General features: G+C 45.9%; 1 protein-coding gene across 1 annotated transcript in view; it reads right to left on the bottom strand.

Moving 5' to 3' along the window:
- Positions 1 to 10,700: 10,700 nt before the first annotated feature.
- PAPPA (pappalysin 1) overlaps positions 10,701 to 13,642 on the bottom strand; it is a 178,841-nt gene continuing 175,899 nt past the window's right edge. The window contains exon 22 of the mRNA XM_005145618.3: positions 10,701 to 10,954. Within this exon, the coding sequence (XP_005145675.2) occupies positions 10,847 to 10,954 (108 nt within the window). The 3' untranslated portion in view covers positions 10,701 to 10,846. The remainder of the gene's footprint in view (positions 10,955 to 13,642) is intronic.

A 13,642-nucleotide genomic window follows, 5' to 3' on the forward strand; every position in this document is an offset into this window, starting at 1 on the left:
GGGGCCATCCTCTCTGAGGAGCAGGGCTTCCCTGAACAATCCCCATTGTCCCCACGGCCATTGTTCCCCACCACCCTCATCCTGGGCCAGGCTGGAGCTGGCACCGTGCACAAAAGCGCTGATTGTTTGGGCTGCTGTGCTGCTGATGGACAGCTTCTTCTCATAGCAAAGGCCTCAGGAGTCAAGTGCTGTGATTGCTCCTTTATTTATTTGTTTGATTCCTGCTTTTTCCCTTTTTTCCTTTCTGATTTGTCATTTTAATTTTCTGCCTGGCTGGATGAGGCTTTGCTGAGGCTGGGGAAGAGGTCAAGGGAGTGCCAGAGACTATTCAAGCATGGCCAGCCTGGGCCCTCTCCATCCTTGGGGGTACCTGGGGTGGACAAAGCCTTGCAGCAGCACTAATGCTTAGCTATGAGGATGCCCATGATGTGCTGGATGCCTCAGTGCCCTGCTAGCTCATATCTGGTTGCCCCTGGGAGGATGTTAACTGCACATTGTACCTGTTGGGCCAGAGTAAGAATTAGTTCTTCAGACACTGAGCATCTCCAACATTGATCAGTTTGTGCACTGCAAGACACAAAGGAAGAGGTTTCTGATTGGTTTCTGAAGCTCACTTGGTCTGCCTCCTTCAGTGTTGGTGGCCATGGTATTAAGGCAGGAGGCTCAGTCCCACCATGGTAAGGACACATACCCTGGGCAGCTCTGGCCTTTCAGGTGTCTTTCACCATCCTGAACTGGGGCTGGGACAGATAAAGCTGGGTCCAAAGGGCTCTTAGCTGCAAACAGGAGCTGCAAAGACTTCGAGGAACAGCTTGAGTCAGTATGGTGTATTTCATTCAGCCCTGGCATTTCATATAGTGGCAGGGATTGTGAGGCTTTAAATGCTTGGGTGGAAAGATTGAGCATCAAGGTATTAATAGAGTGTGCAATAAAAAGGATTCCCTTTCCCTTCCCATGTCTCCAAGCCCATTTAGCAGCCACTGTGGCACGGAGCCTTCATGCCTTAAGGAAACACAGCGGCGTCGGAGCTCGGAAAGATCACGTAGTTAGGGTGACATTAGGAAAAGAACCTGCTTATTTTGAGCACGTCTGTGCTACAAAGTGCCCAAGGACAGAGTTGGGCTTTGACGTTCAGCCATAACTGTCCCCATGTTTCAGCTCTCATCAAAAATGCCAATGAACCTGAAGCATTTGGCTCATCCCTGTGGGCTGGATGACAACAGAGGGGATGGAGCAGCAGTGAGCTTAGTTATGGGTCTCTAAGGCCAAACCCCTGGATGAGTGGGGGTGATTTATAGATGGGCAAACTCACAGATAACATCTTCAGAGCAGGGCAGGGGGTGCCTAGAAGTGACTATGTTGCTGTTTGGCCTAGTTCTTCATTTGTCATATGTCAAGCCATCAAAAAGTCATGAATAACTTTTTATCTGCAAAATACCCAGATAGAATTCCAGCAAAGCTGTTTTTAACCACCAACAATCTTCCTCAGGCCCCAGAGAAGTCAGCCAAAATCTTCTCAAGAGTTTTACAACTGTTTTGACACAATATTGCCTCATTGTACTTAAAAACCAAAGCAAGACCCTGGTCCTTTGGCTGCATTTGATCAAAGAGCTTAGGCCAGTTGTTGGTTTGAGAGATGTAAGCAGTGGTTATTCCAATGGAGAGCAGAGGGAAAATATGGGGCCATTGTAGTGTTGTGGTAGCTCATGAGCAGCAAAAAGGAGACTTCTGGCCTAGGAACTGTTCACCTCTCAAGTGTGTGCCTTAGAAACTGGGAAACTGAGGCAGTGGGATGAACAAGTAAAATATGGAGCTGGAGCACAGAGCGTTTGCTGGGTTGGTGTATGTGTGTCTTTTGGGGTTTCTGTGTTCATTTCATCTTCAGATACCCTTGATTACATGGAAAGAGGGTTTCTTTTACACTTGTGAGTAGTTTCCTTTATATTCTGCTCTTTCCATGGAAGTTTTTATTAAGCCTCTGTTTCTTTTTGCCCAAAACCAGCTTCATTTTCCTATTACCACACTTAGCAATGCCATACTTGCTTGAGAAGCTGTGGCTTTCAGCTGAGAGAGGACTTTGCTGCATGAACCCAGAGCTTTCATATATAATTAATGCAGTCAGTACCTTCTGATTTAATGCTGCCAAAAGGAGCCACATCTGGTGCCAGTTCAGCAAGGAGGGCTCTCGGAGAGGCTGGTGGCTCAGTCTGGGTGACTTTGAGTGTGTTATGAGACTCCCTGGGCTGGTTACTGCACAGAGCACTGCTGCTACAGGGCTGAGATATGAAAGCAGCTTTAAATCTTAAAGCCGGGTTTCACATTTGCTGGTGGCCATGAGCTCTGTTGCCATCACACAGGACAGTGCCTTCAACTTGCTCAATGCACGTATTGATCTTCTTTCTCTCCTCTCCCTCTCTTTAGCGATTGATTCTCAGACAGACACGTAATCTGGACACACTGTTGTTTTGACTGTGCATTTCAATTGATCCTGCTTGGGTGGTTGTGACCACAGAGCAGCAAACTCAGCCCAGCAGGAGCGACGCACTGCTTTATGGTCTGCTCCCATCTTAAAGCCCTTATTTATGCTTAATAGATAATTCTACACACAGCCAATTGATTTGTATATTGCTATAGACACAACCCATTGAATACATTGTTTATGAGCCTTTTTATCTGCAGGATGTTCTATTGATAGGGCTGTCCATGATGTGCTTATACCCTATTAATAATGCATTGACCAGAGACAAGGATGATACAGAAAGCACGATGTGCTCTTGCTTGTGCTCTTTCTCTCTCTCTCTCCCCTGTTCAATATGTTGCAGTGGATTTTGACAGTTAGCATGCAAACTAATTTTGTATTGACTTACTTATGCCAGTGTAAAAAACGCCAAACCAATTTATTCTCATCCTTCAGTCTATTGCCCCCCAACGTCCCATGGATTGGATGGAGTGGAACTGATTTATTGTTCACCCCACAGGTTGTTTAAATACTATGGTATTAATGCTACACTTTTAAAGGGGACCATGGTGGTAGCAGCCAGCACCGTAACTACATCAGTTTGGCAAATGGAGCTGGCTGGTGTTATGGCCCAATCCTGACTAAAACAGATGCAGAGGGAAATGTGTAACAGGGAAAGGATTCCTGGTATTTAACACTTCTGCTCCATGCACCCCATTCTACCCTTGCCCCCAGCCTCTGTGTCAACCCAGGGCCTTCCTGGGGAGTTAAATCATTAATGAGGTTGGGAGTTAACTGGGTTAAAATTACTCTCTTTAGGCTCAGGGGTTGGTAGCTGCCAGGGTTAAATGGCACTTATCCTGACTGCATGTGCATCCTCAAGGTTTGGAGCTGTCGATACTGAATCAATTCCCGTTTGGAAGCTGAATCAGTACAGATTTCTCAACGCAACAGCATAAAGTCCCTTAGCCTGCCTGCCACAGTGGGTTCTGAGCAGGGGATGCAGGACCCAGCCACCCTTTTGATGTTGAAGGACCAACTTTCTTAATCCAGTTCATGTCACTTCACGTGTTAGAAGACCTGGCAGCCCTGGGGTTTGAGTCCAGTTGGTTCCCTTTTGGACTCATGCATGCTGGTGAGCATGTGACTGAGAGGCATCCATCACTGCACCCACTAAAACGGTGTTATTGGGTTGCAGAGCCTCATTGTCCAGGATGAAGAAATGTATCTTCATTGCAGGTGGGCCAGCTCTGAGAAGGGCTTGGGACCAGCACAGGCTGTAACACTGCATATATGTCTCTGTGTGTGTGTGTTTACACAGGTCACAGGGCTTTATCACAACCAGATGTGCAGGAGCTCACTGTGCATACCTTACAAGGCCTTGATCTGGCACGGGGGGGCGGCAAGCCCAGCTATCTCTTGACCACTGGAGACTCCCTTATCTTTAGCTGTTTGTTTTCTTGTGTGTCCAAAGGCTTTGTGCATCAGTATGTTTAGCTCTGTGGCTGCACATAGCTATGAGCCTTCTCTCCTAGGTAATACCCCTGAGGTGAGGCACATTCCCATTGAGACTCATTCTCTGGGTGACCACGTTCTGCATGTGATGGAGCTGGTGAGCAGAGTCTATGGACAACTTTAAAGAATTAAGATCAGAAGCATCCACCCTCCAAATATTCACACATCTCTAATACCAAAACCTATAACAGGGGCCAGGTTGCTTGAGTGAAGCAGGACTTAAACCACCTTGGTGGAACCAAACCCAGTGGATGTGAAATGGGCTCTTGGGTTATCACTTGACTCTGACCAGTGCTGCCTCCCTCTCCCATCGGGGCCCTGTTGAAACAGACCCTGTTGTTTCTGACTCTGTTGTGGTTTTCAAGACCCCTGGCCCAAACTGAAGCTCAGGAGCTCAGCAGGAGCATGAGGATGTGCAGATGTGCAGCCAGATGTGGGACCCCACAGCCACACTCACCATCCTCCCAGGGGTACCCAGCGCCGCTTGACCGAAAGCAAAGGAGACGGGGCAAGAGCAAGTGGTCCAGTTCAGAACTCTTTAATACAAGCTTATATTGTTTGTGTTTCTGATTCTCTGTTCTCCCAGCATCTGGGGACATTAACCCTCATATGTGTGTGAGCATGTGTATGAAGATATATACAAAATCACACAGTTAAATATTTAAGCATACAAGGTATTATATATTTATATAATATAGAACTTTAGGGTATAGGAATCAACAATGGCAAAATATTTCTGATGAATCTGACATAACTTCTCTTTTTTTTTTTTGGAGTGAAACATGACCTGTGTTGGAAAGACCAGAGGAAGTTGTTGCTTATTCAAAAGAAAGAGAAAAAAACCTGTATAAAGAAATTCTGTGAAAAGGATTTAAATCAAAACCATCATGAACCGAAAAAAAAAAAGGACAACTGTTAAAAACTGTATTGAAAAAAAAATAAATTAGATGAACAACTGTGTAAATATAAATTAAAAAAAGATGACAATCTTAATAAATAAGCTTTACTATTTACATCTTTATATATTGCTTGGAGACTTAAATTAGATTCGTTAAAAACAAACGAACGCAAAATAAAACCCAAAATCGGAGCAGCAAACGTACAGGCGTGAGGTACAGAATTAAGGGTTGAGCTGTATTCTGCTTGTTTCTCTCTTTTTTTTTGTCTTTTCTCTTTTATACAGTAGACCAGTAGAATTCGTGTGAAAATAGATCCTCAGCACTTCATTGGAGTATTGGTTGACGTGGCTTCCAAAAGGTGCCAAGAAAGATTCCATCATCATCATCATCATAATAATAATAACCATAATAATCATAATAATTATAACAAGAATAAAAAGATACAATATGATACATAAATATGGAAGAGCAGTTGGTAATATGAATACATTTTTTCTCTAGACGAGATCACAGTTTTATTTGTAAATATTAACACTGATATATATATAATATTACACAGATAATATTATATATATATCACATATATATTTATATATATATTTATATATATAGTACGGCTCAATCCTGCTCCCAGTGAAGTCAACAACAACAACAGAAAACCCCTGTTGACACAATGGGAGCAAAATTCAGCCTCTCATCTGCAGACAGGTAAGTAATTACAGAGGCCGTACAATGCAAACTCCGCAATGGTTCCAATTCCCTCTTTAATTGCTGGTGAAATGTTCCGTTTAAAGCCCTGGTTCTTTGCACTCAGAAGATGGAAACTGGTGGCTGAATTGTGGCCTCACCAAAGGAAGGAAAAAACCAAAAGACTAAACCAAACTAGAATGGGAACCAAAGAGAACTTGGACTCGTGAGCTCCACATCTCAACCTAACAGGACTACCAAGTAGCACCAAGACTCCTCATCTAACAACTGAAGCCAACCCAAGCTCTTGTTTCTGGCTTCAGAGGAAGGAATTATTATTCTGAATGAATCTTGGATGTGTAGATCAGGCAAAACATGGAAAATTCAGTTTGCCAGACTAAGATAGAAACAAAATGTTAAGTCCCACCTTGCTCCTGCTGAACCGGGGTTTTGGACACAGGTTCCCCGGGTGGCAGGAACAGTCCATGGAGTTTGGTTGTGGGGTTGCCCAGGGTGACCATGGCACCTGGACCTGGCTCCTGCTGATGTTTTGGTCATGCTCCCACTGAATTCAGTGGTCAAGGTCCTCCATTGGAAAGGGGACTGTCCTGTGCCCAAGGTCAGTTGGAGGCAGGGACACTTCCACATCCCCAGCAGGGAGATGGCTTTCCCCAGAGGACGGGCTGATGTGGAAGAAACACAAAGTAAATCTGCTCAGTTGCACCACTGAGACCAAAATGGGGCCCACAATCATGAAGAGTGTATCTAAGCCGGGCATATAGTCCTCTTCCAGTAAGATGAACGTGCCCATTAATTCTCACTGGGGCATCCAGGGATTGGGCAGGGGAGAGCAGGATGCCAAAAAGCTGTGAATTTCCACAGCATTCTGATAGTTCAAAGGCCAAATCACCAGCTCTGAAACCCCTCTGAGCATCCCAGCCTTGGCTGACTTAACCCCAACCCCTTCTATCTTCTAGCTTGGCCTCAAATGGAAACAACGGGCTGGAGCATGGGAAGGGGACAGTCGCATCCCACTTCCCACTGATGGGAATCACCTGTCTGCTCACGTAGCAGCTTTCTCCTTCCCTTTTTCACTCCCCATCCCTCGCAGCTCTCCGGGATTCAGACTGTGCAATGCTTCTGAGTGCAGTAATTAGAGCACAGTGAAATACTGGTTAAATGCGTATGTACAGTTGGATAACGTAAAAATAAGCACAAATACACACTTAAAAAAATAATCTGGAAAACCAAACAAAAAAAACCTCTCATAAACTCCATCCCCTTCCCACCCCCAAATAACAACAGACCAGGGAAAAAAAATCACCTTAGCCATAGTTCCTGGACTTCTCACAAAGCACAAGGAAAACAAAACCAGACCATGTTATAAAACCTCACGGTACTTCTAGGGAAATCTACACTTCAGTATCTAGCTCTCTACTCAGCTGGCAGAATCACTGTTTTCCTTTCAAACACACAAAAATGGGCTTTGCTCTTCTTGGGTTTGGATTATGCGGGTTTTCTTTTCTCTTTTTGTGTGTGTGGGTTGGTTTTCTTTGTCTTCCTCTCTCTAAAGCCTCAGTTGTTATTTTATTCCCCCACTTGAATCAGTTACAGCAAGAAACTTCTGTTGGCTATTGGGCTTGCTTTTTGTGTGTTTTGTTGGTTTTTTTTTTTGTCATCTCTTTTTGGTTTTTCCCTTTTTTTGTCTTTTTTTTGTTATTTTTTCTTAAACACAGGTAAAACCTAGAACAAACCGACAGTTACAACCAAGTGAAACCGAAACCGGAAGGGAGGTAGCTGGAACCCGACTCCAAGAGTCCTCTGGTGCCATCCTCCTTTCTCAGCCTGGGGTGGGGACAGCGAAAGATGCAAGAAAAGCAGGAGGACACCAGCTCAGCCCATCTGCAAGAGGGTGGGGAGGGATTGGGGTAGCAGCTGATAGGAGTTTCCCCCCCCACCATGCACCATTGACCGCTTTCTGCTCCAGCTTTCCCTACCGCTGGCCATGGACAACCCCAATAGCTAGAATGCTGGCTGGTGGCCCCAGGTAGGGTGCAGCCTTGGCTCACTGTCTGTGACAGAGAAGATCTTGGCACTAATGTGACCTGGACTTCATGAGCAGCTAAATGTCATCAGCATGAGCACCTTCTCCTGATCCTCCCAAATTCTTGTTTGATGTTGACCCTACGCCACTGGGTCAGTGGGTGGACATGGTGGGAAATGTCCCTCTCACCCCCAACCCAATGGCCATCATAGCCATGGAGGGTCTTTACTATAGACTCCACAGGGCATTCAAGGCCCTTACAGTGGTAGATGTTGCAAGGTCATTGAGCTGGCCTTGCCCCAGCATGGGAACACATGGAACAAGAGCTGAATCCATGCCCTATGGCTCCCCTCTCCACATCCCCCTGGATGCACAGTACAGCACTTGAAATGCAGAGGGCAAAGCTTTGCCCCAATGGTATCTTTTCCCAAAGAAAAAAAAAATGCCATTGGATTACTGGATTTGACATGACTCAGAGCAGAACTTCTGCTCCCATTGGAGGAGATGGACAATGCCAACATAATAGTTGGAAAATAAAAATCAAATAGCAGCATCGAAAGCCCATGGGAAAGGGAGTTGGGTCATCCCTGGACTGCAGGAGTGAAGCTGAGGTGTGAGACTGCTGGCAAGAAGCCACCATCTCCCTTGAGCTTGAAGGACTCCAACTCAGTCATCAGGGGCTGGCCCTGGCTGGGCAGAGGAGCTCATCAGGCCCTGAGCTCCTGAAGCCCACAGCAGCAAGTGGCAATAACGTTTACACAGACCTGTCCCTTGTGGGCAATGTCTTAGGTGGGACAAGCAGATGGAAAATCTCCTCCATGCTGAGCTGCTTCATTGAGAAGGGGGTTTTGGAAACCAAGTTGCCATCAGGATGCACATGGGACCTGAACTAAGGGTCCCTGCTGCTAGGGATGGGGTAGAGGGGAGAGATCACATTAAGATGCCTCATTGAGGACCTGATGCATTGGCAGTCTGAAAGGTTGTGAGCTCTTCTGATGGATGGCACATGAATAACCTGCCAGCACAAACCAAGAGGTCAAAGGGACCAAAAGGAAGCAACTTCTTCACGATCAACTTCCATTGTTAATGGCATGGCAAGGGGCAAAAGTGGACATTTTGCCCAGGCCCAGTTTTTGTCACTGCTCTCCACACTGGTGGATGTTCACCCTAATACCATGAAGAAGCTCTGATTCCACCACACCTCCCTTTCCTGTGCAACCCTCTTCCATGGCGCAGAGCCATCCGCACAGCTCCCATGGCCAAACCTTCTGCAAGAATAGCTGGGAGCTTCACAAAAGAGTTCCTTACATTCTTATGACAATCACCTCTCCAGGCCTCTACATTTTAGTCCTTGAGATTCATCTCTGATTTATTCAGATGAAAATAACCCCAATATTGGGTGACAAGAGCCTGTCTCCTTGCACCTACAACTCTGTCAGTTTTCCATGTCTAGTTCTCCTACACATTTTTACATCCACCTCCATGACCGCTTTCCTTACCTTTCTGCCTTGCTCCAGTGCCTAAATGTTCAACCAAAGAGGAGTAGGAAAAAATCTTTCCAACCTGTCTTTACCCAATAGATGTGGTTAGAACTAGATGATCTTTAAGGTCCCTTTCAACCCAACCATTCTATGATTGTACAAGTCATAAAAGCCCCAAGGAATAGAAGGAGACTCTTTGGATATATGTCCTTCCTAGCAGGAGCCTGAAGCAGCAGAAAACAAGCCCAAGCCACACTGGAAAGATCTGTGGGATTCCCATGGGATGGGTTGTAGCAGCAGAGGCAGCACTAGATGCACTGGGCATCTCAGTGACTCAACATGATGAACCCTATAATGAAATAAGCCAAGGGTCTGGCACAACATGGATGAAGCTATACAATAGGGAAGGGTGAGGTCTGCTGCAGCTAATGCCCTTTCCTTCTGGAAGATTACAAGCAGCTAAACTCCTGGTCTATCAAAAGTGTTCAGCCCATTGGCCTGGCAGCTTAATACTGACAAATACAGCCCAAATTCTAATACTGTCTCCTACAGTCCTTTCCCCACAGCACATGCCTCTTCCTGCTCTTCCCCTCTTCTGAGAAAACAGGAGCATGAAGCGGTTGTTAAATATAGACCACCACAAGAAGGAGGTGGAGAAGGTCTAGAGAACCACTTGGCTGGATGGAGACCAGAAAGCAGACTCCTTTGGCTGGCTGGTGTCCTGTTTTCTTGCCCCAATGCTGAGGAAGAGACCAGAGGGTTTGAAAGGCAGGTTGTAGGTAAGCTTTAAGGCAGACTGTTTGGTTGCATGGGGTTGTTTTTCACCCTGTCCTGACACAGTAAGGAAACTAGTTGTATGGGACATAGCAGCAGGAGTAGCAGCAGCAGACATGCTCAAATGACAAATGCGGGCACGAGTTACCCTCTCTGCTCCTCAGAAGCAATCATCCACCTTCCTTAGACTCCCCACTCCCTGACTCCACCATGGCACCACTTGCCCATCCCCACACAGAAACATCCCAGCAGCCTTGCAGGCTACAAGGGGACTTTTTTGTTGGCTTTTTGAGGGCAGGGGGAGAAGGAGGAGCTGTACAGAAAGGCCACTGCAGTCTGCTGAGCTCCCTAGCTGGAATTAGCATTCCTGTGAGGAGCAGAAGCATCCCACATCTCGAACTGGCCGGGTGTCTGGCAAGTCACTTGCCAAGAGGCACAGCCCTGTGGAGATCCCACCCCAATCTCAGTGCCCCGAGCATGCGATACCTTGGCATTCAGCATCAGAAAAGGCTCAGCTTGGAGGCCTCCAAGAGCACAGCCTCTTCCATGAACGGTCTGAGTTGTGAGTGCTGGGGAGGGGAAAGTGTTTTTGCGTTGATCATCATCTCTCACTCTTTCTCTCTTTCTCTACTTATTTCTATAAATATGTGTACATAAATAGCTTGTTTCTCGCCTTGAATCTAAATATGAACTGTTCAAATTAGGTGGGCATAACATGCTGTTTTGATACATGAAAAGTCTTCTCGACTTGACTCTTGGTTGTTTGTTTCTTGTCATCACTATTTAAGATATAGTTAATACATAAACCCCTACTTTTGAGTTCTCCTTGGACAAAAATTAAAGGCAGACTGGTTGAATTCTAAGGGTCCCTGGTGCAGAAATGCCATCCAGTTGAGCAGCTAAATGTTAAAAACGATACCAAAAGGGATGTGGTGTCTCTTCTAGCCTGCCTTGAGCAGTGTGGTCCTCCTTTCCATGTCACTTGGCATTACCCAAGACTGAAGCCACGGAGGTCTTTCTGATTGTGCTCTTGGGCATTGGGGTCCCGGCAAGCGCATTCTCCTTGTAGGTCACAGGACATGGGGAAGGGAGTAACCTGGGGAAAGAAACCAAAGACACAAAGACATGAAGGAGGGAATTACACGTACAGCACCCTGGAAAACAAATGAGACCTCTGGAGGGGTATCTTCAGAGATCAGACGCAGCCTTCAGCTATGTTATTTCTACAGTGATTTTAGTGCTGAGGTGGTGGTGCACTGAGGCCTCAGGTGAGTTACCTGTCCATAAAAAAGGCTGCAAGAAGTGTAAAGAAGAACCTGTTCAACTCACTCATGCAGTTACTGGTCAGCAGATACTCCCTTAACAGTTCATATTAAGCGCACGAATGTAGCTGGCTGGGAGCATGTGCTTCTCAGGCAATTCAAGGTTTTTTTGGGGTACTTACCACAAAGCTTGGATTCTATTACACCTCCAGCCTCCTCTGGAAAGCTATCCTTACTCCAAAGGTTACAAACACTAAATGACAGCAAAGTTGACCCCTCATCTCCCATGGGCAACTCAAATGCTCACCAAACACCACAGCAGGTCCAAAATCCAGCCTCCCCATGCACTTCTACCCAGCTTGGGGGGGTTTGGTGAACCTAGGCCATCATTCACTGCTGTAGGGTAGCATTTTACCCCGTGGCTTGGGGTGCTGCTTGAGTGCCAATCTATCTATGCATTAACGTATGAATGTTCTTGGTTCCAGTTCCTTAGGAGCTGAACCCAACACTACCTGGCACATCAGGGAAGCTGCAGTCCAGCAGAGACTTCTCTAAATACCTGTTGTGTTTTAAGGTCAAGAGATTCACATAACGGGCACTGAGGGATGGCAAAGGAATGCAAGTAAGAGGCTTCTGCATGCATGAGTTGTCATCTGTCCACGATCTCCCTGGAGTGGGAAAGAGCTGAAACAACCGCCTGCAGACCTGGCTAGTGGAGGTGATTTTGGCTTTTCACATCACAGCCTTTACATAAAGAAAGGGGTGTGGCAGTGGAACAGTGCCCCTCTTGCCCTGAAGTGAATTCCCAAGAACTCCCATCTGCACAGACTGAGCAGTGACCTCATTCCTCTCCTTTACACCCCTTCCAAGGCAGTGCCACAACCTGTTCCAACATTCCCGGCGAGGACTGCACGCACTCTCCTTCTGCCTCTCTTGGCTGTGCTGTCACATGTTTGCTCTCTCTTTCATAAACACTTTTCTCCAGGCTATGAATCCTGAGTCTGCCTGTTACCTACGTATCATCAACAGCACATCTAGGAATGTGGAGCTAGCACCGTGTGTGAGCACAGAGCTGTCATTTCCACCTAGACCTTCCATACATGTCCCTACATGTCCATCTCTAGTGTGCCTTTCTCCTGACGCACGCAAGAACGGGATGGAGGGGTGTGGATCTTTATTTCACAACTGGGGAGCCTAAGGCAGGGGCATACTGACAGAGACATTAGATAGCCAAGGCTCATCACCAAATTAGGGTTTAGAGAGCCTCCCCCCCTTACTTTTGACTTCATTGCCAGAAGACCAGGTAGAACAGGGTGATGACTCTTATTCAAGTCATGGCCTTGGTGGCTTGCGTGCTAAATAACCAACCAGTGAATGATTTGAATCTGCAATTGTGCAAATGCTGCAAAGAGAAGAGATAATCCAAAAGAGTCAAAAGCAAATGAATTGAAATAATTAGAAACTGAAGAAGTTTATAAACTGCAGAAAACAATAGGAGCTTAAGGGACACTTCATCCAACAGCAGCCAGCCAGAGCAAGACTGTCTCATATCACAGTGTTATGAATATTCTTAGATAGGAAAACAGAGAAGTCTGAAAACAATGGGGCTTGGGGAGGAGGCTGAGGAGGGATTTTTTAATGACTAAATTAAAATGTTGAAAAAAAGAAAGATACATGAAGAAAACACTGACTTTTCCTGCTCAGTGTAGAAGGAAACATTTTGGTTTCAAATCTCTGCAACAGTTCAGGTTTGACCTTTCCCTCCAAATACATAATACAAATAAAAAGACTATTTCAGAGCAACAATTATGTCTTGAAATAAAAACATATTTCACTTAGAAAATGCTCAAACAAAACCATTTAAATAAGTCTGGAGTTTTCCCCTGTTCTTATTTTTTATCCTAAATCATTCAGGTTGATCTGGATTTGGTATTGATTTTGACTTTAAAACCCCTTTTTGTACAACAAAGTTACTGTTTGGAGGAGAGAGTTGGGAACCTCCTTCTCTCATTTGTCTTGATCAAGCTTTTTCCTCTCCCTCCCTTGGATTCACTGTGTTTGTCTGCAACAGCCTAACAAAGGTATTCAAAGCAGCGACAGGCTTGCAGAGAAGGTGGATCTTGCATTGAGCACTGGACAACCACACACCCAGCTCAGGCATCTCAGTAGTGGCTGAAATTAGCTATCACATCCTGCTGCACTTTGCTGCTGTCCATGCACAAGTGGGGCAGTAAAACATGTTGCAGGCATGGAGATCCCAGAAATGGTGGGACGTGCAGGGACATTTCACTTATAGGAACATCGGAGCCTGCACAGCTATGTCTCCAAACTACAATCTCACACTCCCCAAACCTGCCCTGAGGGCTGTGCTGAAGCAGTGGCCTTAGAAACTTGAACTGGCATGAGTTTGGTGTTGCCTTGAAATGATCTACCTTCTTCATCCTCTGTCCTCCCATTTCTCCTTGCAAGTCTCCCATTTCACCCTTTTGATTCCTTACAGGTCACTGAAAAGCGTGTGCTCA

The sequence above is a fragment of the Melopsittacus undulatus genome, chromosome 11, assembly GCF_012275295.1.
Source record: "Melopsittacus undulatus isolate bMelUnd1 chromosome 11, bMelUnd1.mat.Z, whole genome shotgun sequence".
Classification (NCBI taxonomy): Eukaryota; Metazoa; Chordata; class Aves; order Psittaciformes; family Psittaculidae; genus Melopsittacus; species Melopsittacus undulatus.